Below are 27,959 nucleotides of genomic sequence, written 5' to 3'. Positions count from 1 at the left end.
GGGCTGAATATAGGTAGGATGAAGGCATTTCGGCCCAGAGAGCACGCACTGGACGGCATTTTCGGCTCTGCAGCTACCCAATATCGAAACTTGTTATACTACAAAGCCGAACTGGAGCGGACGCACCTTGATTCCAGCGTACATATACAGTATGAGAGTTCGAGGGATCCTGGCGCCGTGGGTCTGAGATTCCTCAGGTTCTACTGCTGTCTAGGTCCATTGAAAAAGGGATGGAAGCTGTTATGTCGGCCAATTATATTCTTCGACGCTTGTTTCTTGCGAGGAATGTACAAAGGACAACTCATGACAGCAATGGGAATTGATCCCAACAATGGCTGGTGGCCGATTGCTTGGGCCGTGACTGAGGCCGAGAGATATGTCCAGTGGAAGTGGTTCGTGGAATACTTGTCTGAGGATCTTGAATTGCATGCAAATGGCCCACGATTTGTGTTTATGTCTGACCAACAAAAGGTATGGCCACTGTGATTTCACTATTATATAATGTACTTCGTTTGTGATTTATTTTTTTATGTGATTTTATTAATACATTATGTATGGTCAATGTGATTTTGTGCTAATGTTTGTGTTCCATTCGATGGGCAGGGTCTTGCAAAGGTGATTGTTGAGGAATTCCCACAGAGCGAGCATCGATTCTGTGTTCAGCACATATACAACAATTTCAAGAAGAGGTTCGTCGGGAAAAATTTTAAAGAGCGATTGTGGGAGATTGCCGCGAGTACTACCATCGAACATTATGTGGATAAGATGGATGCTTTGCAGGCCGAGTATCCACAAGCACATCATTGGCTTTCTGGAGTTGCTCCCAAAGAAAAGTGGGTGAAGGCATTTTTCTCTCCACATACTTGTTGTGATGTGCTCTTAAACAACATCTGTGAGACATTCAATTCGAAGGTTGCATTGGCTCGAGAGAAAGCAATTATCAGCATGTTGGAGGACATTCGAACGAGTCAGATGGAAAGAATTCAGATCAGAGGCCAGTGGATCAAAAGCTACGACCACACAGTCCCTCCTGTTATCAAGGAGATTGTGGATAAGTGGTACTCGCGGGCTTCATCGTGGAGGGATACATGGAATGGAGAGTCTTCGTACCAAGTAACAGGGTCGTCTGGCCAATATGTTGTCAACATGTCCTCTTTTACATGCTCTTGCAGATTGAGGCAGCTAACCGGAATCTCATGCACTCATGCTATTGCAACAATCAACAAGAATGGCGAGGATGTGATGCGATACGTCTCCCGTTATTATTTGAAGTCAACAATGATCATGCTGTACGAGAATGTCCTTTACCCAATCAATGGGGTGGACAACTGGCCGAAAAGTTCTTACGGTTCTTTGGAACTGGCGCCCCCGAGGTCAAAGCGACAACGTGGTAGGCCGAAGAAACTGAGGCGTGAGGAGCCCCAGATTCGTCTTCGTGCGGACGGAGGTGAGTCACTACGACGAACCTTCATGATGAAATGTCGCCGTTGCGGTCAGGAAGGTCATAATAGGAGGACATGCAGCAATGATCCTCGGACAGATGCTCGGTCTGAGGTTGGGTCGCGTGAGAGTGGTGAGAGTACTTTGCCGGAATTGTCAACTATATTGTCCACTCGTACGCTCACTTCTGATATATATATTATTGCAGCCTAATGATTCGGATCCGGGACCTAGCGCTCGGACCAGGGCCAGGACTCAACCTCAGCGGACCACGGCCAGGACTCAGCCTCAGCGGAACACGGCCAGGACTCATCCTCAGCGATGTGGCCGCCGCGGTGATCAAGATTGACTGTCTTACCTGCTCTAAAAACTTGGTGTTTGTTTGGGATGGTTTCAGTGTTCGTATGTCATAAAACTAGTGGTTTTTGGATTTGGTTAATATTTTTTGGCAGTGATTATATGATATGTATGTTAACGATGATGATATATTTTGTGGCAGTGCTTTGTAGCAAATTACTCTAGTATTTTGGTTAATTTTTGTGGCAGTGATTTGTAGCAAATTACACTAGTATTTTGGTTAATTTTTGTGGCAGTGATTTGTAGCAAATTACACTAGTATTTTGGTTAATTTTTGTGGCAGTGATTTGTAGCAAATTACACTAGTATTTTGGTGGCATTGATGATATATTTTGATGGCATGTGATAGAGTACTTACTCTATTTTGTCGGGGTTTTTTCAATTGAGGACATAGTTTGTAATTTCAGTCATAGTTTCGTAACTTCATTCGTGATTTCAGTCATTCTTGAAAAACTTCAATCGTGATTTAGATTGAAGTCATAGTACAATACTTAACTTCCTGTAACTTCATTCGTCATTTGTTAGAAAACACAACATAGCTTATAACAGTAGAAAAATTACAAAGCATAACAACAAGATTGTGATCTTTAACTTTCGGGAAGTAGTTGCTGTCTTAGTAATTTGTAGTGTCAATGCTTCACACTCTTCAGTTTTCATGGCCAGTTGTAACTTCAAGGCTTCAAAATCATCGGTTTTCATGCGCAATTTCTCTTGCAGAATACCTTCAAGTAGCGATTTGGCTCTAAGCTCAGATTCGAATTGGTCTCGTTCAAGTTTCACTCTCTGAAAGTAACTGTCTTGGCTTGGGGATAGACCCGCGTCAACCCATCGAAAAAACTTGCAATCATCTTCCTGCATACTACTTTGTCATTAAACTTTCTGCCAACAAAAATAATGGAAAAACGAAAAAAATACATGATTTTAACCTTCCATATTGGGCAGCGATAGTAACGTCTACCCGGGTTAGCAGCCGTCCTAGATGTCACAAGCTCAGCCTCAAGATCGTGGTTACAATTCACAATTTCGGGACGAGGCCAATTCCAATTGAAGCTTGACCCGAAAGACTGAGAAGATGAAGACATTGCAACACGACCTGAATTCAATTCAACATTACAAATTCTAGATCAGCATTGCAATGTCGCCGAAATATAGCAGAAAACATAAAATCATTATTCCAGATGCCCAACTCCCAACAACCATAAAATTCAACAAAGAATTGCAAAATAAAATTCCAGAAGCCCGACTGTAACCCTACAAAACCTGACTTGACTTGCCAAAATAAAATTCAACCAAGAATTGCAAATTAATTTGAATGATATTCTAAAAAACATCAACAACAAATCACTATTGCTCGCTCAAATGAAATCCCCTAAAATGTGGATACCACCGTAACCCTACCAAACACAATTGCAAATAAAACCCCTAACTCGCTACCGCCAATCAATCTACCAGTCTAAAGGGAAAGGAAAATCGCAAACTTTACAACTTACAAAAAACAAACAGAAGAAGTAAGAAGGTCGAGTTGGGTATGGTGATGCTTGAGGTTCACAAGGAGAATAAGAACAAAAATTATTAGAGAGGAGGATAAGAACATAAATTATTAGAGAGGATAATAAGAAAGAAAATAGGAGAATGGAAAAATAGAGTCTATGCTTTTTTAACATCTGCTTGCATTGAAGTAAGTAGGTGTGTAGAATAGGGCTGCAGAATAATGCAGGTTTTGTTCGTAAAGAGACTAAATTGCCCTTCAGCCAATTTGGGCATTTTCGTCCGAAAAATGGCAAACAACACAAGGTTTGTGATTATATATTTTGTTAGATACCTCTGGTGGGATTTTTTAAAGTTAGGGGTATCCGGTGAAACAAGTCGAAAAGTTAGGGCCCTCTGGTGCAGTTCGCTCTATATTTTATCTAAATTACGTACTAACTCCATGACATTTTATCAATATCTTAAATTAAATTAAATAATATAATATAAGTTTTATTAATTAATATAACTAAATATAAAATCTATTATTTATTAAACAATAAATTACAAAAGTTAGAAAATTTACATACTATAAAATATATATATATATATATATATATATAATTTGGATTATGTTTCTCTATTTTAGACATTCCATATTATGTTTATCATTTTAATTAGTAATGCTTAACTATTTTTTTGTTATAGAGTATTTGATAGCATAAAGTAACGGCTATTTGAATAAATTTGAGTAAAGTAACTATTTTTTTTCTCTATATTGAAACGGCTCTTTGTTAAGAAAATAATAAAAAAAAATCAATTATATTAATAATATAATATTAATATTGGCCCGTCCACTATTTAATAACTAATCAAATACTACTATTAATAAGATTAGATTAGGTTATTATCACGTCTTCTTCTCCATGCCGCTGCTTCTTTTTGTAAGTTTTTCTTTCACTGTATTTTAGTTTATCTATCTCTTATTTTGATAAATATGAATTGATTTGGACTTGAATGCAATAATTCAAACTATGAAAATTGTTTTTGTTATACTTTTAGTACAAATCTAAATATATGTATTTTTTCTTCAAAAATCTATAATAGGATTGATTTTGCAGTACTGTTGGAGGTATTATTCTACTGCATTTTAGGATTTATAGTACTGTTAGAGATGGTCTTAGCCACCAACAAGTTGCTTCCCAACATTTTCCAAGAAAAATAAACCTATCCACTATTCATACAAATTACTCCATGCTTTTACAAGTGCATAGAATTTCACCTCACATTACCATCCTAATTCCTAACCTATGCACACTTGGTAAGTGGTTGGATTGGGCTCTGCAAATATTTGGTTTTTCATCTATTTTTTAAAAAAAATATTTGGTTTTGATTTTTTTTTATTAAATATTAGTATGAATTAAAAATAATTATATTTTCAGGATTAAATCATTTATAAGATCTTTTATTTTCAATTATAGTGTCTATATCTATTGGATAATTTTAGAATTACGTGAAATACTACATTACTCCATCCGTTCCATAAGAATATGCATTCTTTCCTTTTTAGTCCGTCCAAGAATATGCACTTTCTAATTTTAAAAACTATTTTCTCTCTAGGTGAGACCTAATCTCCACTAACAATATTTTATTTACTTTTTCTCTCTACCTCTCTCTTACTTTATCAATTTTGCATTAAAACTCGTGTCAAATTCAAAATGCAAATTCTTTTGGGACGGAGGGAGTACTATTTATTAAATAAATAGAGTGAACTACGTAAATGGTACATGATCTTTCACTTTCGCACATACTTGATCTTTATTTTATATCGTTTTTGGTACTCAGTGACAAAAATAACCCTAGGTACCAAATCTTGTGCCCAAAACCAAATGTTTCATATTTATTGGGACGGAAGGAGTACCAAATATGTGATTATTTTTTCTTCCTTTCTTATTTCTCTTTATTTTCTTTAGTTTCTTCTTCTTTCTTTTTTCTTCATTTTCTTCTTTCTTTTAAGTATTTTATCTTCCTTTCTTTTATCTTTTTTCTCCTTAGTTTATGTTTCTTCTTCCTTCTTTTTTCTTCTTTCTTTTTAGTGATTTATACATACATCTAATTGCACTCATAATATAAATAAAAAATAAAATACCTAATTAAATTAATTATTTAAAGTAATTAAATTAATTGAACATTTTTTATTAAATTATTTTATAATCATTTTAAGGTTGAAACACCTAACTAAAAATATTCAAATTTTTATATCATTATGAAATAGAATTCACAATGTTAAATTTTTATTAAAGCTATATTAATTAGTTACTATAATACTCCCTCCGTTCCATAGTAATGGAGGCAAAACTTTTCGGCACGGAGATTAAGAAAAATTGTCTTAGGTGAGTTAAGTAAATAGAGAATAAAGTGGAAAATAAAAAAGGTAAAGAGATGAAGATAGAAAAAAGTAAGAGAGCGTAAAGTAGGTGTGGAAAAATGTTGTTGACTTTTACTAAAAAGGGAAATGATTCTATTACTATGGAACAGACGGAAATGGAAAAACGCCCCTATTACTATGGAACGGAGGGAGTATAAAATAATAATTATTATTATTACATAATATTACGTGATTCATAATTTATATAATTATATTAAAATTATTTATTAATTACTATCAGTTTTTAGTATTATAACAATAATAATCTATATTGATTAGTTACTAATTTAATGTTAAATAATAATAATTATTAATATTATGTGATTCATAATTTATATAATTATACTATAATTATTTATTAATTATTATCAATTTTTAGTATTATAACAATAATAATTAAATATAACTATAACTATTATTATATTTAAGTATATTTGAATGATATTAAAAATAAATATTAATATTAATATTGATTAATAATAATAGTATAGAGAATTAGGAGAATGAGAGAAGATATTATTATAATATCACTTTTGGTACTAATTTTATGTTTGCTCAAAATACCCTTTATGACATAAATGAGAAAATATATTTGCTTAAAGGGCATTTTGAGAAGAAAATTGCATCAGGTACCAAAATGTGATTTTTAGATACCAAAAATGATATAAAATAAAGATCAAGTACCATTTACGTGCGAAAAGTGAAATATCAGTACCATTTATGTAATTCACTCAAATAAATATGCATATTCAATTTTATTTTATTGCAACTGTTTTTGAGAAAATTCAATTGCAAGGAGGATTTTAAAAAAATTTAAATAATATAGATGATTACCATAATTAAAATTTGATTACAATAAGAATAAAAATAATTTTAAAAAACTTTTTGTCAGTGTACAACAAATTATTTTTGTAATATTCTTCTTATCAGTGTACAACAAATTATTTTTGTCACCACTCTCTAATAAGTATGTACTCACATGGCTGGACACAATCCTTTTACTAAAATACCCTTCCCCTTCAAAAACTTTAAAACTTTAAAAATTATGAATCCCGCCACATTCTCCAACAGTATTTCCCCCTTTTAATGCACGTGTTCTACTCTTTAACAGCCAAAGGTACATACAGAATCTCAAGTATCCACAATCATGCTTCCTCATTAAATACCATCTAAACTTAGACTTTTAGCTCAAAATAAACAGTATACAGAAATTCTTTGAATAAAACAAAATGCAGCATCCTATGTATCTTGTCTGACATCAACCTTTCAGTTGAAATACTACTATGTGATTGTCGAATGTTAAAATGATACTCCCTCTATCTCAGTTTTAGGGTAACATAGTACTCCCTCTGTCCCAAGGAAGATGACCCCTTCCTTGGGCAGACACGAGAGTTTATCCAATTTTATTTTGTGTGTTAAGTAAAAGAGACAGAATAAAGTAAAATAAAAGTGTTTCTATTTTTAGTAATGAGTTATTTTGGTTGGGAATTGGAACAAACCAAAAAGAAAAGTGAGTCATCTTCGTTGAAACGGAGTAGAATACTAATGAACTCATCCTAGTGTAAATATCAATATATCATGTTCTGAGGCATGTCTGGTACTCGGTACTCCTATGGCCTGCCTTAACTCTTACCAGCAAAAACGACACTAAAGTCGAAGATTCAACATAATTCAATCGAAAATATTTCCACGAAAACAAAAATGCTTATGCATGAGATGAAGAGTCACCTCAAAAGGCTTCAACCATGGTTCCATCGATGTGAACAATTCATTCAGAAAATAGTGTGATAAGTCTTCCATCTCTTTAAGTCTCATACATGTCCATTATGAGCTACCCACACTGTCAGAACATACTTTCGACTGAATTACAACCCGAGCTCCTGAAGTAAGCCTATTGGAGAAAATGGAGACGAATTACTTCTTCAACCTACATGAAGAGGAAGAGAGCAGTGTGAACTTGACACTGAATTATGTATGCTAAAAGGGTCTGCAATTGGCATTTAACTTTCTTCAATTTGGATCACATTCTTGTTCAGATTTTTGGAAGAATCTAATGTGTTAGACAAATGTTTCCCTGGGAGTGGCTCAGTGATTCTCTTGCTCCCACCATTCGATGAGGCTGGTGTGGATGCTCTTGAACTCCTTACTCCGTCGGATGAGATTCTTGGTCCCTCTGAAACAGGGGACCGCATAGAGTCATATCTCGACTGCTTGCTCAGAGCGACTTTAATTGATCTTGGGATGCACTTTGTGCGAGTGGAACCTCCCTCATTTTTGTCTTCAATAGAATCAAGTTGCTTGATACTTCTGTAAAGAGCCAAAGTTAGTTCAATTCAAAAACCTCTGCAAAATTGTGAAGATGTAACCATAGAAGAGCAACATACATTGTGAAACCACAGAGACTTGAACTTGCGCTAACTCCTTTGAAAATATGAGTGTTAACTGAGATAAGAGGACTTACCGGTCAGCATTAAACGAAGATGATCTTTTTAATTTGGGTGCACCTTCCTTCATCATATTCCTTTCTATCAAACTCCCACTGAAGTACTCTTTGTCCTCCAAAGGCATGCCAATAAGACGAGGATTCTCTGCCAGGCAATCAAGCTCTCCCAACATTAATGATTTTGAGAACAACAGGGATGGAAATTTGGAGTGTGAGAACCTTGGCTTGTAGCTCGGGATTAGGCCAAAGCTATGATCCTTGACAGATACTGAACCACAAGATATCAGTTGCATTATCATATTTGAAGCCTTTAGTTTAGAATGGGATGACAATCGAAAGTCTTCTTCTTCAAGTATCCTAAAGCTGTTGAGCTTCCTAGCATCAGCTCTAATGAGAGATTCCAAGGTGTCGGTCCTGCCACTTGAAGAAGAAGCACTGGATGTAGAAGGAGGTGGTGAAACAAAATCTCTGTGAATCTGTGGATTGGCTTTTACTTTAGGAGTTAGTCTAGGACAAGCTCCACTACTTTCAGGCTCCACTAGTCCATCATCAGTTGACACACCTCTCATACAAGAAAGCTGGGCTCTAGTAGTACCTCTGTTCACATTATCCTCAGTTTGAGTGGAAGCATCAGCAAAACCATCGCTCTTGTAGACTTTATACTCTGTAACACTCATAGAGCCATTCCACGATGAATTATTCTCAATGCTGCATTCAGGAGACACGGAAGAGGAATGAGGACGCTGATCAGGAGGCGATAACTCATCCTCCTGAGAAGTCTTTGTAGCCCTGTCAATCAAGCTAGATGAAGATGACGACTCCTCTTGGCTTCTTGAACATGGTGGCTCTGGAAGTGCCTTCTGATTATGTAATATGACAGTCTCAGCAGGACTAAAGTTACCTACAAATCAAGCATTCATCATTAGGAAGTCAGACTACACATGAAATTAGGAAATAATCACAACAACTCCATCTCAAGAAATCAGCAAAGAATTCACAAAATAGGCCATATTTTTACCATAATTGGAATCATCAAAAAACTCTGAACCCTTGAGGATATACTCATTCCCATGAGCAGGAAGGATTATATCATCGTCGCAAAGATCATGCCATACATATCCGTTCTTGTAACTCCTACATCCACAAATCACCCTCAAAACATATTCACAACCCAAAAGAGGAGCTGCATTCAAATTGCAATGACAAATGAAAAGAAAGTGCATAAAGCATTTTCACCTCTTGCAGGACCAGGAGTAATTCGAAGCCATGCCTCGGCCTCTCAAAGCATTAAGCCTCTCAGTTACATCTTCACAAAACAAACAATTGTCAAATTTCATAACACAATCCCCAAATAAACATTTGTGTTCAAACACATTATAACATAGCTGCATACAGTTACCTCTCAAGTAAAGGCCATCTGGAGTGGAGAGGGTGACCTCCATGAAATGAGGATGCTCGAGCTGGCGATTTCGAGATAGATAGTAAATTACAGGCACCTTCTGCTTGTGCTGCGGCGGCAGCTGGTTGTAGTGATACTTGGGCGATTTTTCTCTCCACACTTTGGCCCGTTCTGGGCTCAGTTGCCTATATTTCTTCGTTCTCTCCATTCTCTTGCACCAAAAAGCAGTTGAAAATTGATATTGAACCACTACCCTTTAAAGCTTTCCTTCAATTTAATCAACTGCAGCGGTTGAAATTTAAGAATCTCAGGTTACATAATCATCACATCCCCAAACTCGGCCAATGCCGGAAATTAACAAAAAAAAATGAATCTTTACGCATGTTTAACGTTTAACAGATCTAGACATGAACTATAATAGCTCCAAAACCTTGAAAACGTCCAAAAATCAATAGTCTCGCAAGAAAACAAACCATAATTTTCGACCAAATGGAGTTGGAATTGGATAGTAATCAAACCAAAATAACAGCCAAAAACTGAAGGCGAAGAGAAGATGGTGAGGTATATGAGCTGAAAATTCTGAAAGCATGAAAAGGCGAAGTGTGGCAACCTGGAGAAAGCGGAGGTAATGGGGCAGTGCACAATAAATGTAGCAGTGTGGGCACTGCGTGTTGGCGACAGAGCTTGAGGAGAGTGATGTGTGACTACACAGTAGAGATTGGAGAAAGGGACTGAAGAATGGAGATGGAGGGGGGAGATTTGGCGTTATGCCTCAGGAGTCAGGTCATACAAATTCAGAGCTTTTTTGTTGTTGTTTTCCAAGGGGAGGAGCTTCTGTTTCATTTTTGGCAGCCCGCCCAATTTTTTGCTGCCTCGGCCTATAATTGTGGTCTGACTTTCTTATTTGCCGATAACTTATGTTTAAATTTTGATACAAGTGCCCAAATCATTTTCAATTCTTATTACCACATTGATCCATCGAGATTGAAGTTGATTCATAAATTTTCTAGGTCACATTGTTCGTAAAACAACATTGTACATTTTACTATCAGAGAATTTCTTTTTTCAAATTATTAATAAATATCATTACAAAAATATTATTATAGCCTTCAAATTAAATACTGACTACTATAGTAAATAATTTATCTATCCTTCGATTTTTCTATCTAGTATTAATACCCGTGTTATGCACGGGCCATAGAAGATTACAAAAACATAAATAGGAGTAGTATTTATCTTGTTTCGTACTAAATGAAGAATTTACTGCTCCATAAGGAATGAAACATTTTAAGTTCGGCCTACAATTTTATATAATTTTAATTTATGATCTAAGAGGAGTAAAAATAATAAAGTTAACGACAAAGAGAAGATGTATGTCTAATGATCAAATAGTATGAGTTAATAAGAGTAAAATAGTACAAATAAAGAAGATATGTGTGCGTAAAAATCAAAGAATGTGCAACATACCAAAACATAGAAAAACAACAACAAATACATTGATAGTATTAGAGATATGCAAAAATAATTTTATCGGTCAAAATACATTACAATCATAAATATACAATGTGAGGTGTGTCTTGTCATGTAATTAAAAAGGGTCTACCAATATCTTAGTATCAATCTTTGTGTGATGCACGGCCTATTTTATACTACTTTCTTATATTAATTAAGTTTATATGTTAATTAATCAACCAACGTGAGAAAGAATAACATTACATGATTTTTTTCAAATTAAAGTTATTTATTATTATTATTATTATGACACGAGATTTCAAGAGGTTTTGTTTTGTGTGTTAGATGAAGAGAGAAGATATAATTTTTATATTAATGTGAGGGTTAACTTTTTCCAAAGTTAAAAATGTGACATTTTTTGTAGGACAAAGAAAACATGTCGTCTATTATAGGACGGAGGGAGTGAGAATTTTTTTCTAAATATATATATTTAGTTTTAGTCATTAGTCACACACAATATCGTACTATCATTGTCCACCTCAATATACTTATTTTTAAATTTGTAAAACTTATTAGGTATTTTTTCTTTTTCATATCACATTATTCATAATATATTAAGCTTATTGTCACAACTTCCACATTGTCACATAATAAATTAATATTAAACTTATTTTGTCATAACTTTTATACGTCAAATGCATTTATTATACACCCTCCGTCTTGTTTCAAAATATGAACTTTTGAAAAAAAAAGAATATTAAAAAAAATGAAACCCTGCTCATTAGAGAGAGAGAATATTTCTTACAAGAAAAGCTTTTATATTTAGGGCACAGACCACCTTATTTGCATACAATCAGGGACTGTATTGCTAGATGGGGCAAATGCCCCTGCTCATATTTAACTACCTATATATAAATATAACTTGCTATAACATATTTTGTATTGATCTTTCATTAGTTGTCCCTTCTTAAATGTTTAAATTATCTTCATGTATATTTTTGCCCCTTTCATAAAAAGTTTATGGCTCAGTCCCTGCATATAATATGTCAAACTGAAAAGAGTGAATTACATATTTAGGTCATATACTTATCACGACGCACGTTTGCCATCCCTATACTTGCAAAATATCATTTGCGGTCTTCATACTTGTACTTATGCACGTTTTAAGGTTCTTTTCACTTTGTAGCATTTTTTTCGGACAAAAATACCCCCAAAGGATAGAGGGCAAATTTGCACACTATTTTCTCTATTTCCTTCTTCTTCTTCTTCATCATTTTACCTCTCTCGTCCTTCTCTAGTAGCACCGCCTTTCCCTTTTTTCGCTTTAGCACCTCCGACAGTGAATGTTAATTATGCGAACAATGAATAAAATCTACCATTCCACAATATAAAAAAAATAAAAGATTAGTTTGGATTTATAATCAAAGGGCTATGATTGATTTGAAGGGCGTTGAATAAGAATGGTATTTTTGTTGGAATGCTGATATCTAATGCTGATTTGTAGTGGAGTATTGTTTTGCAACCACAAACTGCACAATGACAATCAAATTTCTATGGATTATTGAACATGTCCACACCTCCAAAGTTCTACAATGTTTACCGGAAAGAGGAAAAAGGAAGAATGAAGGGGGAAAGAGAGAAAATAATGTACAAATTTGCCCTCTATCCTTTGGGGGTGTTTTTGTCCGAAAAAATGCTAAAAAGTGAAAAGAACCTTAAAACGTGCATAAGTACAAGTATAAGGACTACAAATGATATTTTGTAAGTATAGGGACCGCGAACGTGCGTCGTGATAAGTATAAGACCTAAATATGTAATTCACTCAACTAAAAAAATGAAAATAGTTATAATACTACTAAAAACAAAAGAAACTAATAAATATGATAAGTTTAGCATTTAATAAAATATCACCTCATAAATTACTAATATCTCATGTTAAACTGGACCTAAATATTAAATTAGCTCATAAAAGTTATAAACTAAAACCTACTATAAGTAAAAATAATACTGAAAATTAAAATAATTAAGATTTAATTTGGATTACAATTTTGCAAACAAACAGCTCCTGTCGTACAAATTTATGATTTGTAGTACACATGATGACATAAAAAATAAAAGCAAAACAAAAATTCATGGAGTAATAAAAATGTCCATATCCCTAGGTTTACTATCACCGGCCTCTCTCCTTGATTGTGCTACTAAAACGGCGATGCACAATGGAACTCCCTTCAGTCTTGTTCGTTTAATTTCATTATCAACTCAAATTCATCCTTTTTCTTATTCACTAATTGCTCTATTTCTGTTCTCTCCGCGGAGCTGCTGCGGTGGGACGACGGCTGGTTACGAAGGCAGCACTCACGGACCAGCGGTGGGACCCTTCTCTCAACTAGTTCTCTGCTCCTTTGGTACAGAAGCAAGTAGTTCACGGAATCTATGTAAGTAGAAAGATGTGTTGAATCTGCGGTGCTTTTCTAGGGAAGACACACAAATTTCCTGCTGCAGCGTTTCTACTGGGAACCCATCCAAAATGGAGAAAGGAAATAAATTCATGTTCCTGCAAAAATCTGATCCTATGCTTATCTCGGTAAAACATTCACAGGTAACAGGTTATAGCCTATAGGTATGTATGTATATGCAAGAACAAAAACTTGTCTATCTCATTTTGCCGCCCAAAAGGATATAAAAGTACTTTCACACCCACTGGCATTAGGATAGGTAGATGTGGATGAAAATCTCCTTGGGTGATCAGTCTGGGCTTTTCAGCCCATCAATTTGAATTTTGACGTATCCCTCATTACTGCTATTTTATTTTCCTTTAATCACAGGTGAAATTTAGATGACGATGTCGTTTTGAGTTTTAGCCTCTACTGCCCCGCCACTCTTAGCTTGCTGTGAAGCCTTCTGCACATTTTTCCCGCGCAGTTGATGTTCTCGTTCTGCTCATGCCGCCACACCTCACTCCTCGTCTCTCTCTCTCTTAACGTCGCAACAAAACTCACCTCCCGATCCCCCGTCTCCATCTCCTCTAACCATTTCTTCAATTCCACCACACTAAACCCTAGTGCACGAACAATGTCCGGCTCTTCCCGCTCAGCCTTTGATGTTCTCATGGCCAATTCCAAGAAGAAAAATCAACCGTCCAAGGCTAAAGAATCATCGCCACGGAAACGCAAAACCCCATCTAAACCCCAATCCCAAACCCCTGATTTACTTCCACAAAAGGAAGACGCACCAGCACCCACTGAAAATCAAGATATTGTGCAGAATTCGAGCTCGTGTGAAATCGGTGGATTGAAAGATTCAGATTCAAAGCAAATTCAGACTAGTAGTAATGCGGATAAATGCTTGGTGGCGGCGAAGAAGCCGAAGTTGTCAATTACGCCAGAGGAGAGTGTATCGGAGTTGAAGAAAAAGGCTGTAGAATTCAAAGCGAAGAAGGCGGCGTATTGGGGTGAAGGAAAACGGGTGCCTTTCATGTTTTTAGCAAAGACGTTGGAGGCTGTCTCTAAGGAGTCAGGCAGGATTGTCATCACAGGCATCGTGTGTAATATGCTGAGGACAGTGATGGAGACAGCGCCGGATGATCTTTTGGCGGTTATGTACCTTTTGGTGAATAGGATCGCACCTGCTCATGAGGGTTTGGAGCTTGGTATTGGGGAATCTTCGATTATCAAGGCACTTGCTGAGGCTTGTGGGGCTAAAGAAACACATATTAAGAAGCAATACGAGGTGATTGCATGATTTACCATTGAAGTTGACTATGTGCCATGCCTTTAATTTGCTTGGGTTTGAGCTTTCTAAATTATTTTAACTCAAGTATTAGATTGAGTAACTTGGGCCTTAGTTTGAGCTTTTTGAAATCAAGTATGATGGAATAACATGGATTAGCTTCCCTGAATCTTAAGTTTAGTATGCACCTAAGATAAACCTCTGTGTATATGTGCGCACCTATATGATTTCATTTCTAAGCATTCTTCTATTTTGTTCCTTGTAATGCACCATCTTATCATTCCATCATTATAGTCCGCATTTAAGATGAAGAACTGTTGCCGTCCTTGTGAATCATTTGTTTCACAATAAGAAATTGTTCATAACGTGGATAAAGATTATGTAAAATGGTTTCTTCCTGCTCTACTGGTAGAACCTAGATGACAATATGGGCATCTTTTTTTCTTGTTGTGACATGTCTTCTTTGGAGATATGGTTTTATTGCTGTGTTTTATTAATAAGTCCTTGTTTCCATTTTGTTTTTTTCTAGTGATGAGCTTCTATTCTTGTAATATCTGTCACACTCTTTGCTGCTTTGTTATTATTCTGTTTATTTGAATATTTCTTCACTGTAGGAACTTGGTGATCTAGGCCTTGTAGCAAAAGCCATACGTACGTCGCAGCCTTTGTTGCGTAAACCAGAACCGTTAACCGTTGTTAAAGTCTTTGACACATTCAGGCTGATTGCCAAGGTATTATTATTTCTCCGAAATGTATTCGGTATTATGACTATTATCTTTGTATTTATTTTCCTTGTTGAAGTTTTTGTCACATTTTCTGTTTGCATAATTAGGTTCTTTGATTCAGATGTTGCATCTTTCTTTAATTGGTTTCAAAATATAGAAATTCAATGCAGCTTGATTTTAGTAAGCTGAGTAGGTTGTTCCAAATATTGCTCTCTTTTTCCAGCGAAGGTTCTGATGCATTTTGGTTAGAAATTACTGTGTATAGCTTTACGTGTAACAGATCGGACGTTCAAGTTAGTTTAATCACTTAATGGCTCCAGAGTCCAGACTGGAGCTCTTATATGGTAACATTGTTGGCTTCTTAATCACAGTTAATGCAATAGACTTTGTATCCTTTTCTAGTGCTCTCACCTTCCATTGACCATGGAGTGATAAGACACGCCAACTTAAGAGCTTATCTGATACTATTATCAAGAATGATGCTTCTTATATATTCTATATTTCTATTACAGTGTTTTTTCATTAACTCATCAGAATATTCACTTTTGAACCTTAATTTTAAAGTTACATTAATCAAGTGATCAATGTATTTCTCGTCTAACTTGCTAGCTGCCATAGGAATCTGGGAAAGATAGTCAAGAGAAGAAAAAGAATCACATAAAGGCATTGCTAGTCGCAACAACTGATTGCGAACCTCAATTTTTGATTCGTTTGCTCCAGGTACATTAAAATTATCTATTTGGTTTAGATTTGATACACGCAACAAATCACAAACTTGGATTTTATGCAGACAAAATTACGTATTGGTTTGGCAGAACAAACTCTATTGGCTGCATTAGGGTATGCTGCTGTATATTCAGAGAAGCATTCAGTTTCTGCGAAGGCTGATCATTCGCTCGAAGAAGTAAGTTGTTATGTACTAGAATATCTCCAGAACAATCTACCCTGATGTGCAGAAGAGTCTAAATTAATTGAGCAATGGATTATAATGTCATGTAGATTAAAGATAGACATCAAGAGCTAGTGGGTTGAAGTCTGGGAAGTTACTTTGGATTGCAGATTTAAGTTGTTGAATTGAATGATTTTCTATATACTTATTATTTCCGGCTATCATACGGCGTTTTTAGATAAATTTATTTATTTTCTCTTCTGTCTACCAGGCTGCAAAAATCATCAAACAAGTTTATTCTGTAATTCCAGTATACGATAAAATCATTCCGGCTCTTCTTTGTGGTGGTGTGTGGGATCTACACAAGACATGTAGCTTTTCACCCGGTATTCCTGTCGGACCCATGTTAGCTAAACCTACAAAAGGAGTATCTGAAATTGTGGAAAAGTTTCAAGGTATGGAATACACCTGCGAATACAAGTATGATGGAGAACGTGCTCAGGTGACAATACTTAAAATAATATGCAAAAATTCTGGAATTATGAAATCTCGAGTTTGTTTTTACTATAACTGTTACTTTCCTTGTAGATACACTATATGGAGAATGGCTCAGTAGAGATATACAGTAGAAATGCAGAGCGGAACACTGGAAAGTTTCCAGATGTTGTTGCTGCTATCACTAGGTAATCTTTACTTTAATGAGAGCTATAGGCTATTTTCATGTGTTAGGACTTGAGTTGTGACACCTACTTAACAAGTGTACCATGATAACCCGATCTTATAAAAGTACCATTCCAGAGTAGCTAAGCCAGAAAGCCTTTGGGAATAGGCTACCGCAAGCTGTTTGAAATGGCTTGTAACCATAGAAAGTGGTAGTAGTAGTAGTACTTTTCTAGAAGGAAAATGATTTTCGCTGCAGTACTTCTTTCTAATTATTACTGTTAAAATCTCTAAATCTTGTCCCACTTCGACTTGGCGATGATCCTATCTCCTCTATATAAGTGTGGATAACCCTCCCCCCTTATGATGGCTTTAAAGGGGGTACTAATACATCAGGCCTGATTTTGTTTAACTGAAACTAATAGGAGTAGTATATATCTGATAAACATGTTCTTTTGCCAAGTTAATATCAACAAAGTTGTGCCCTTTGCACTTGTTTTAGTACTTTTAACTGAGTGCTTGATTACAAAATAAATAGGAGAAGATTGAAGAAACTTGGATTTATCCAAGAATACAATCAGTTACTAGAAAACTGCCAGAAGTCTCCCCTCAATAAAATTAATGATTTTTCATTATCATTTGTGGCATCCTAGAATATTGCGGAGATGGAAATTTTTTTGGTGGGATTCAGGAATATACCACGAGTGGGTATTTTTTTATTTTTTATAAGAAAAATTAGTTAGTTGTATCGGTGACATTTGCATTTGTTGATGACTTATCTGTTTTATCTTATTGGTATTAGTGGCACATGTTTTTATTTGTTTATTAACTAGTACAACTTACATGTATCTTTTTCCATTTAAAAAACTACAAGTATCTTTTCAATGGCATAGTACAAAAGGAAAATAGGAGGCAGCCTAGTTGAAAAGGAAAAATAACACTATGCCTTGTTCTTTTATCATAGAACTGACACTTTATCAACTAACTTTTATGCTTTTATGCATTGATAATAAATCCTAAAAGAGCTCTATTCCATTTGTATGGCGGCATTATCATTTTTTTGTCTCTTCCACTCTGGCCATTCTCATGAAACTCTTTTCTTGCTGTTCACACTGAGTCATTACATTTATTTATTTGTGTACTTCTTACTAACATTTACCTTCTAACTGCAGATTGAAAAAGCCTTCTGTAAAATCATTTGTTCTTGACTGCGAACTTGTTGCATACGATCGCGAGAAACAGAAAATCCTACCTTTCCAGGTACAAAAGTTTTTTATTATTTATACATAACTAGGACCAGTTTTTGATAATTCATTTTACTATGAGTGGTGGCTGTTACATTTTACTTGGGGAATTCGTATCCACTTATATTGTACTGGCAGCTTTTGTAGGGATTGTAGGTGCTATATCTATATCATGCTAATATGAATGTTAGCCTTTATTGTGCTGTTTCCCAGATGGAAATGGTTAAGTTCCTTATGGAAAATTGACCAGAAGGGTTTTTTAACTGGGTTTTTGTTCCAATGCATTGGTAGATACCCTAATTTTTGTTGTGGATATTCCTATCATTTTCCTTCTATCTGAACTCTGCTTTCATAGTGCTTCTTTTTGGGTCTAAATACCTCTTCAGTCTTCATAATGGTTATTATTTTCGTATTATTAATACTTAATAGAGCTGTTGTCTCCACCATTATCTGAAGATCCCTCTGTTTTCGGGTATATTTGCTTTTTGATGGAAGATATTGCAGTCTTATTCATTACATATAACTGTTGTAGATGTGTTGCTTACCAAATTTGTTTTTGTCAGATACTCAGCACTCGTGCTCGGAAAAATGTTGTCATGAATGAAATCAAAGTCAATGTTTGCATATATGCTTTCGACATTCTCTATCTTGATGGCCAACTACTCCTGCAGGAGCAACTGAATGTTCGTAGGGAGGTGTGATGTCTCGTTTGCTTTTCCTTTTGCCTGCTGATAATACTTATGCTTCCAATCATTCTTTTTTTAACTGTTCATGAGCAACTGGACGAGTTCTGAGGCATACTGGAGCTTTTAGTTGTTTTATGCCTCTATTTTTTCGGTTAAATTGAAGAGGATAAACTTTTACCTAATGTTGGCTCTGACTTTGAGAGTTTGTCTGTGTTACGAAGATTGTTGCAATAAGTATGAGCTTCCTTTAGGTTTCATCATGTCGTCAACTAACATCCAGAAACAATCTTCTTTCTTCAACAGTGATCTTCAGTATAATGTTTGGCACTTACTTACTGATGTAATCTTTGTTATGATAAATGCTTCTGCTGAACACCATGAACTTCAGTATTTGTTTTCTAACTTTGCTCTGCTGTTGCATGCTTGGACACTTGTTCTGTGATTCAATATATTTTGTCTTGCCTTGTATAATGTTTGTTGACTCCCTAATGGCATTTTTGCAGCACCTTTACAAATCATTTCAAGAAGAACCTAGTTTTTTCCAGTTTGCTACTGCTATAACATCAGATGATCTTGAGGAAATACAAAAGTTTCTAGATGATGCTGTTAATTCAAGGTTAGTCTTACTAATTTGGACGCATGGGATGTGAGTAATGCCAATTGTGGGATGCGGTTGATTTTTTGCTGCTGCACCTCGCCTGGAAACTGAAAAGAAGCGTGCTTAGAATCCGTGGACATATTTTATCTATGCTATGAATTAGTACAAATAGTTTTTCTTCTTTACCTTTTTGTTGCTTCATTTTTACTTTCCAGCTCTGAGGGTTTGATTATCAAAACATTGAAAAAAGATGCTACATATGAACCTTCAAAAAGGTCGCTTAACTGGCTAAAATTGAAGAAAGACTACATGGACACGTAAGCCCTTAATCTCATTAGCTTGTTGAAACTTTAATTTATAAGCTCATTGTATGGTATAATTGACATTATCTGCTCTGCAGTATTGGTGATTCATTAGATTTGGTCCCCATTGCTGCATTCCATGGCAGGGGTAAACGTACTGGTAAGTTCTTTATGAACTTTGTTTTATTGGACACCAATAATCACATGATGCCTTGTGTCAGACATGTTAATGGTGATGCATTCCTCTTCATTTAGTTACTGACAAATTGCTGCATTGTAATGTTGTTGGTGCTTCTAGGTGTCTATGGTGCCTTTCTCCTTGCTTGTTATGACAATGACAAAGAAGAATTCCAAAGCATATGTAAAATTGGTACGCTCTACTTGATGCCATCCTGACATTCTTCTATGTTCCTAACAAAGTACATAATTGTTGTTGCTTGATGGTTTGAAGTTGTGTTTGATGTCTATTGATATACGAACGTTTGTTTCTGGTTAGGAACTGGATTTTCTGAAGCTATGCTTGAAGAACGTTCTTCTAGTCTTCGCTCAAAAGTGATTGAGAAGCCAAAGGTTGGAGTTTTATTTAAATTGACTTTGAACCCGTGTGCTCTATTTTAATGGGATTTGAAGCTTCACAAGGTTCTGACATCTGCAAATGTCCAGTCATATTACAGGTATGGAGATACACTTAGTCCGGATGTGTGGTTTGAACCTAGTGAGGTACCTATAAACACCTTTCAATGGTTGGTTTGCTAGAGATAGTACATGATTTATAGAGTCTCAAATATTGGATGTTTGATATTTATACTACTCTTTTAGGTTTGGGAGGTCAAAGCGGCTGATCTTACCATTAGCCCCGTTCACCGAGCTGCCGTTGGCACCGTAGATCCCGACAAGGTACCTCCTTTTCTCTTGCAAGAAAAAAACCCATGATTATTATCATCTAGTATGATATTGTTGTGTTTATAAATGTTGGAACTCTAAGCCTAGACTGAACTAAGAGTCCAAAACAGGTAGTGGGCTGCTCTAAGCCTAGAGAGCTCCGTCAGTTTTCAATTAAGATTAAATGTCTTACCAATGTATGCGACTCGTCCATAGTGAAAAGGCCAAGGCCATAGTAAAATGAAAGTGAGATAATGGAATTGATTTGTTACTCTTGTATTTGTCTATTGAATCATATTTATAGCTACAGTACGGTGATTATTGGAGACGCGATTTTGTTCAAAAGTTCTAGTATGTGAAAACCATTGCATGCTACATTTCTTACTATATTGTGCCGTTTTTTGTTCACTATTTTATTGTTGTGCATGTTTGTAAACTCCTCTGCTTGCTAAAAAGCGCTACATGTTTCCTCCCACAAATTCCAATTCATTTTCATACATATGTGAAAGCTGGATTTCTTTGTTATTACCTTCAATTATGGAGCATCCGCTCATCTTGTTTATTCTATCTTGACCTAGGGAATTTCTCTGAGGTTTCCACGTTTACTTCGTGTGCGAGAAGATAAGAATCCAGAACAGGCCTCCTCATCTGATATGGTAACTACTCACTGGCATATTGTGGTTTTTGCTCAATCATCCTTTATTTTTTATGCTTGTGAGTTTACTGTTCTTAACTGTTGATTGGAGCCATTTATTTTGCTACATTTAGGTTGCTGATATGTATAACGCACAGAAGCACACCCAGAAAGACAACCAAGATGAAAATGATGATGTTTGAAATGGGAAAGAGTGGCTTTCATTAATTCTCGAAGTGTTATCTCTTGTAAGAAATGGATTTTCATTGCTGAGAAAAGTAAGTTGGTTCTTTTCTGCAGAATAATTCATTTTACAGTAGTTTTAATCTCATTAGCTCCCAAAGAATTAAATGGAAACCTAAGATGCACTTTAATTAAACTCCAGTTTGCATTTAGTTTGCAAAGATGTGATATTTCTGGATGTAAAGTCAAGTAGTGATAATAACAAGCTGGAACATGCATTATAGTCATCTATTCCATCGTTTTCTTTGTCTGCTTAGGTTTGTTTTCATACTATATGTCAAACTTCTCCAGCATTTGAAACTTGCAAATTTTAATATTCCTAAAATTAACTGATACTGGGTAGAAACAACAGTAAAAATTACATGTTGATGAGATTTTTTTTGCAGCAAGGGTAAATTTGCAAACTCTTGACCTAAACCATTGACCTATATCATTGTTTTCATATTTTATGGTTATGCATTGACTTAATTTGCTTAATCTGACAGATATCATCGCTGAAGGTGGAGCGGGTAATATAGGAAGTAGTTCGTGCTCAAGATTCAGGAGTTCGGCATTAGATTGGTAAGACTTCCAATTGTAATATTTTTCCTTCAATCCCCTGTGGCAATTTTATACTGTGTGAACTAGCAAATTTTCATGTTACTAGAATTAGAAGTATTAGTTTGGTAGCCCTTCCAAAGGAAAATATTATATCCATGACACATGGAATGCACTTGCAAATTTTAATGGAAAAATGTATGGCATATTGTTAATGTTTGGGTTGGCATCTAGACATTTTAGGGTGAAGCATGTGGGTGAGCAAATGGGGTGTAGAGATTTTGTTGAAAATGAAATGGGTTGATGGAAACTAGAGAAGAAACTTGTGTTTAGGAGCAAGCAACGTGATTCGTGCATTGAGTTTCTTTGTTGATTTTTGTTGTTTAATGATTTGTTTTGCCGTGTGGACCATTCTTGACTCTTGAAGATGATATTTTCTGTGTTTTCGACCTTTGGTCTGCGTTATTCAAACCGTCTCTCACGCCCAATTCTTCTCTCCTCATTCTTACTTGTTAGTAATTTACATATCAAATCACTCCCATAGTGCCAGCTTTTTAATGCTATATCTAGGAATTTAATCAACACACGGTTGGGTTATTAATTATCATAAAAAAATACACCACATTACAGTATGTAGTAGTATGTACCAAAGAAGGAAGAATGTCAAAATTATATTCTCATTTTTATTAAAACATTTATTTTTCTTTTTTATTTCCTTTTTTTAAAGATTTAGTTCGATTTGATGTATGCATTGTAATCATGACACCGAAAGAAAACAAATACTCCGTTCATCCCATAATAGGCGTCCTATTATGTTTGGGCACATGTTTTAAAAAATTTAAAGAAAAGTGAATCGAACAAGTTAGTGGAATATGAGTTAACATATATATATACTAGTTTTATAATAAAATTTGAGGGGAATAAGTTGATGGAATGAATGACCTATTTATCGTTTATCATTTTATAATAAAATGTGAGTGGAATGAAGTCTGACAAACTTTTCCATTAGAATCATTACTAACAAATTTCATGTAATTGATTAGTTATGATTAACTTTGATTTAAATTATTATTTCACCTTACATTAAAAGAAAAGACTCGAGTGCAAAGTAATCATATTTGAAGCATATATACAATTTTACCCATGGTTGATTTGGGCCTAATTATTAGTGTTCTGATTGTTCATGAAAACCAAATTCAAATTACTTCAGCATGTAAAAAGTATAACGGCATCAAATCCCAATTTCTAAAAGATAGGAGTACTATCATAAGACCGTTTTCTAATGAAACCACGTCAACATTCCATCCATTAAATGCACCATAAAATCGTACTAGTTTATAAATAATTGTGATAAGGTATGGAAGTACATCAACATTAAGTTGAATATGGTAGTACAAAAGTGAGAATGTGAGAGTAAAGCAACAAAAATTTAATGCACATTTAGTATAGCATGAGGAGGAAAGTGAGGTAAGTCGCCATCCAAAACCTCAATTCGATGAAGTTAAAGATTTTGTGCGCTCAAGGAAGTTGGGCTGCGGCTCTTTGTTGTTAGGCTTTTAAATTAATGATATTTAAAGAGTAGGAATTAGTGAGTAAATTAGGACTAAAGAAATGAAAGATGAATTATTTAATTAGCAATGATAAAAAAGTTAAAAATAAAAAGAGATGGGTCAATTAGTAGATCCCAATTGTGATTTGTGGGAACCCACCTAACCCGACAAGCAAACCCTTTCACACCTTCTGGTTGGTGCACCCTAACCCCCCTCTCCCTTCCATAGAGTCAAATTCACACACACACACAAAAGCCTGTCCGTATTGTGTGAAGATGTCGTGAAATCTTTAGTTCTCGCTTTAAGCCTTTTATAAAGTCAATATTTTGTGTTCCATACATGTTTTTAAAGTTTTGGTTTAGTAGAAAGATAATTAAATTTTTTCATATCCAACAATGTTCGTAGTTATAAATTGAATTTGATGTAGCTAATTTTGATAAACATAAAAGTTGAAGAAGAGTTAGCTAAGAATATGATGAAAAATCCACACACATCCCTTTGGATTCCACAAGGAGTGAGACTGAAAACGACTCTCTAACCATTCACCGATGGATCTCAACTCTCAACCAAACTACTGTACAAAATTTCACAAATTTCCACCTGCATTTCCCACCTTAATTCCTAATCTTGAATCTTCAATCATACTAATAATAACTCAAGAAAATTATAGAAAGAAATCGGCAAATTGGAAATAATTAAAGCACAATTCTTTGATACTTGAGGGGGGCGTCGTCATGCGACATCTCCTCGGCGCCTCTTTTCCGGCAGTTTCCGGAGAGAGGCGGCGGCGGGATCTGGTAGGCGTCGAGCGGCGGCGGAGGGTGGCGCCACTGCGGCAGAGGGCCGGCGAGGAGGAGCGTCTGCAGCAGCGGCCCCGCTTTCATGACCGCCTGCAGGAACTTGCCCTTCTCCGGCAGCGGGCGGTGGTCTATGAGCACGGCGAGGTCCTGCTCCGGCGGCGGCGAGGAGACAATGCTCTCGTCGCAGTCGGACTCGACGCTGGAATGCGGCGTGGTGGATTGGCGCTGGAGGAGGAGCATGAGGTTGTGGCATTTGTGGTGAGCTTCGTCGCGGTCTCTGATGGCGGCGGAGAGCAATTCTTTGAGCTGGGAGATTTGTTGGTCTCTGGCTTTGAGCTCCTCCTGCGCTTGGAGGCGCGTGTCTTCAAGCTCCATTGTTAGCAGCAGCGACTCACGCGCCTCGTCCATGCTCTGAGTCTCAGTAATTCACACAATTAATTTCAAATTACTCATGCACTGAACAAGAGCAAGTTTTCTTCTTACCTTATCTTGCTGGAAATACGTGAAATTGAGGAGGAGGCTTCTTTGAAGATCCATCACACCTTTTGTTATTTGGTGTAGACAAGAAAACACAACCCAACTACTCATATTTCTCTCTTTATTTATACTACTCCTGCATCAAAATAAATAAATACGGAAAAAATACCATTTATTCTATCCAAAATATTCATCTAAAAAATAAAGAAAATAGAATAAAATGTCTCTAAAAATTGTTGTGCGTGCATTAATTGGAATAATTGCATATGCTATTAAAATAAAATAATGAAATAAGTTTAAGTATTTAGATTATAATTTTATCCGTCATTGTATTGTTAACAAATCAAATTAAGTAGAAAGATTAAGGGTAGCTAATTATGGGGGTGGGAGAGGGAGTGAGGTTGTTGGAGTGTAAGACTAACGCAGAAAAGGCCAAGGAGTGACTGCCAAACCAAATAGACTAATGGGTAAAGGGAAGAGGATACATCTAATCCTAATCTCTCACTCACTCACATCATATTGGCCTAGCTATTGCTATTGCTATTGCTATTGGCTAACCACATTTTTTCATTTTCATCCGACAAATGCGGGAATGCAGACAACTCATATTCTGCTCATGTTCTCCTGTCTCTGTCCATCTCTCTTCATTAGCAATCTTTGGATTTCTTCCAACACTAAAATTATGCAAATCCAGTTTTTTCGTTTCTATGTGGTCTCTGTTGTATCATGCGGTTAACTATGATCAAATACAATTAAGAAGCAGACGCCAACAAGTTGCACTAAGTTAGCAGCACGGAGCTATGGTGACCTCTTGAGGCCATGGGTTCAAATCTCACCCAGCCAGACATACATTTCTTCATTAATTTATCTATCACAAGTTAAAACCATACAAATAAAATTGTAATTTGGTTGGAGTTGGATTATTTATCAATAATGCATTCTCTCTTAAATAGAGTATATAAATCTATCTATGACCGTGGAGCGTGGACAATGTCTAGGCGAAATGAATAAGCTATAGATGTTCAAAAAAATCTGGCCGCCTAAAATTATCGACGACCAAAAAAGAAGTGTTTTTTTTTTCAAAAAAAAAATCGCAATTTGGTTAAATCATGCTGTCTTAATTTATAATAGGAATATCCTTATTACAAGCATTCACACCCAAGCACTAAATTACCATGCAAACTCTATTCGTTTACCATATACTACTAGTAATTAACACGGTGAGCAAATACATAGTACAGTACTAATTAAAATGAGAATATATGTTACAAAACTAAAATAAGAAATAGTAGTAATAATTTATTGGTATTATATTGAAAATAACAAAGAACTTACTATTTTTTATTAGAGTTTTAGCCAAACTTAAAAAGAAATTATTTGTTGATAAATTAACGAGATCAGTTCAAATTTAATTCTCCTTGAAAAGCAGACACACATTCCTTCAGCTTACTTTCTCCATTTTTTCTTCTTTTACCTCTTATTTTAAACTAAAAGTCAGACTGATTTGACAATTTGCTTTATAATAAAAGGAAAATATAAGACTAAAATTGACCCTTTTTACCTTGAGATACCAATCTATGAAGGCTTACTTTATTAGTGCTTAATGATGAGGTTAAATTATCCCCAACAGTTGCTGGAAGAATGTTAGTAGACATTATGGATTAAAGAATTCCTAAAATCACATTATTAAATTAAGCAATAGTGGGAGTTAGGTATGGTTATTTTAACTTTTTTGTAGAACATCGAGAAAGTTTTCCATTTGTTTAACTGATTAAGAAATTAATAACGCTTGGGTAATTGTTTCTTTCTCCAACCGCGTTATGCTTAGAATTTTCTGTACATGGAATTTTCCATTATCATTTGGTTATTAAAATTTAAAAGGATCGAATTAAGTAAGACATTCATAAATGGGCTCGAGAAGTTCCCACATATTTATTGCAAAGTGAGGTAGTGATATAGAGTTCCAATGAAATTGAAAAGTAAATGACTATATATAAGAAAAAGTACTATGTGTCGACGGAAGTGGAATTCAATAACATTGAAGTTTGAACAAACGTATCATGAAATGTTAAAGCATTTATAAATTGAAAATGCATTTTTTTTTTGTTTTTTTAAAAAAGATAAAAGTACTTTCTTACAAAGTACTCCCTCAGTTCCATAGTAACATGGACGTTTTTCTATTTTCGTCTGTTACATAATAATAGAGTCACTTCCTTTTTTTAGTAAAAGTCAACACATTTTTCCACACCTACTTTACTCTCTCTTACTTTTTTCTATCTTCACCTCTCTACCTTTTTCATTTTTCACTTTATTCTCTCTTTACTTAACTCACCTAACACAATTTTTCTTAATCTCCGTGCCGAAAAGTTTTGCCTCCATTACTATGGAACGGAGGGAGTAGTATAGTGAGATCCATTGAAAGAAGGTAAACCGAAAAAGGTAAAAAAAAATAACTACAGTATTTCATATTTAATTTTTGTGTGGAGAAGAGATAGGAGTATATTTTACTAGTAGTATATACTTATTCAAAATTGAAGAAAGTATAATACCTTCTCAATAGTACCATTTTTAATGGAGAATGAGTTTTTTTAAGAAGAGAGAAAAAAAGTGTAGTACTAATACTCCTTTCATTTCACGACAATGGATGCGTTTTTTTTTCGTCACGCGATTTAAAAAAATATTATTTTAATTGAATTAAATAAAGGAAGAATAAAACAGGTATTGAAAATGGTAGAAATATAATAATAAAATAAATTAAGAGAGAGTATAGTAAGTGAGAAGAAATGTAATGACTTTTATTAAAGAGTAGTGTTAAATGGCCACATTATGGCCAGCCATAAACTTAAAATATTAATAAAAAATTGTACATTTATTGCTGATTCACTTTAATTTATTTCATCTAGAAAGAAGCAATTTATTTTGGACTATATTATCCTTTAACATTAACACTCCAATACATAACAAACAGAAATTTAACCCTCTTTTCAATTCTTTTAAGTTGATTTCGTATCACTTTT

General features: G+C 35.1%; 4 protein-coding genes across 5 annotated transcripts; 2 read left to right on the top strand and 2 right to left on the bottom strand.

Moving 5' to 3' along the window:
• The first annotated feature begins 453 nt into the window (after positions 1 to 453).
• LOC148930194 (uncharacterized) lies at positions 454 to 1,653 on the top strand. Its single transcript, XM_089066384.1, has 2 exons — positions 454 to 471; positions 604 to 1,653. Exons 1-2 carry the CDS (start codon positions 454 to 456, stop codon positions 1,651 to 1,653), a joined length of 1,068 nt encoding a protein of 355 aa, XP_088922510.1.
• Positions 1,654 to 7,220: 5,567 nt separating this feature from the next.
• On the bottom strand, positions 7,221 to 10,361 carry LOC125216216 (protein SOSEKI 3). Of its 2 annotated transcripts, XM_089067723.1 has the most exons (7): positions 10,008 to 10,128; positions 9,535 to 9,816; positions 9,372 to 9,441; positions 9,154 to 9,269; positions 8,154 to 9,036; positions 7,699 to 7,999; positions 7,221 to 7,585 (listed from the first exon to the last, which is right to left on the bottom strand). In XM_089067723.1, the coding sequence occupies exons 2-7, from the start codon at positions 9,740 to 9,742 to the stop codon at positions 7,517 to 7,519; spliced, it is 1,647 nt and encodes a 548-aa protein (XP_088923849.1). In that variant the 5' UTR covers positions 9,743 to 9,816; positions 10,008 to 10,128; the 3' UTR covers positions 7,221 to 7,516. The 2 variants fall into 2 exon arrangements, with proteins under 2 accessions (XP_088923849.1, XP_047973831.1); XM_048117874.2 differs by lacking the exon at positions 10,008 to 10,128 and adding an exon at positions 10,145 to 10,361 and having other exon boundaries at positions 7,221 to 7,999.
• A 2,799-nt stretch (positions 10,362 to 13,160) lies between these two features.
• Positions 13,161 to 22,330, top strand: LOC125214817 (DNA ligase 1). Its single transcript, XM_048115981.2, has 19 exons — positions 13,161 to 13,585; positions 13,812 to 14,715; positions 15,330 to 15,446; positions 16,059 to 16,160; positions 16,231 to 16,344; positions 16,601 to 16,831; positions 16,918 to 17,012; positions 18,162 to 18,249; positions 18,797 to 18,928; positions 19,423 to 19,535; positions 19,733 to 19,834; positions 19,918 to 19,979; positions 20,118 to 20,189; positions 20,316 to 20,389; positions 20,483 to 20,539; positions 20,639 to 20,716; positions 21,280 to 21,357; positions 21,470 to 21,613; positions 22,064 to 22,330. The coding sequence occupies exons 2-18, from the start codon at positions 13,912 to 13,914 to the stop codon at positions 21,536 to 21,538; spliced, it is 2,388 nt and encodes a 795-aa protein (XP_047971938.1). The 5' UTR covers positions 13,161 to 13,585; positions 13,812 to 13,911; the 3' UTR covers positions 21,539 to 21,613; positions 22,064 to 22,330.
• Positions 22,331 to 24,138: 1,808 nt separating this feature from the next.
• Positions 24,139 to 25,316, bottom strand: LOC125212645 (uncharacterized). The gene is made up of 2 exons (XM_048112862.2): positions 24,949 to 25,316; positions 24,139 to 24,876 (listed from the first exon to the last, which is right to left on the bottom strand). The coding sequence occupies exons 1-2, from the start codon at positions 25,051 to 25,053 to the stop codon at positions 24,361 to 24,363; spliced, it is 621 nt and encodes a 206-aa protein (XP_047968819.1). The 5' UTR covers positions 25,054 to 25,316; the 3' UTR covers positions 24,139 to 24,360.
• Positions 25,317 to 27,959: the final 2,643 nt, after the last annotated feature.

This window comes from Salvia hispanica, chromosome 3, assembly GCF_029641045.1.
Source record: "Salvia hispanica isolate PSC_SH4W2 chromosome 3, Shi_PSC_v1, whole genome shotgun sequence".
NCBI classification, from domain to species: Eukaryota; Viridiplantae; Streptophyta; class Magnoliopsida; order Lamiales; family Lamiaceae; genus Salvia; species Salvia hispanica.
Note: the sequence above shows the minus strand (reverse complement) of the source record. Positions and strands in the feature narration are given on the sequence as shown.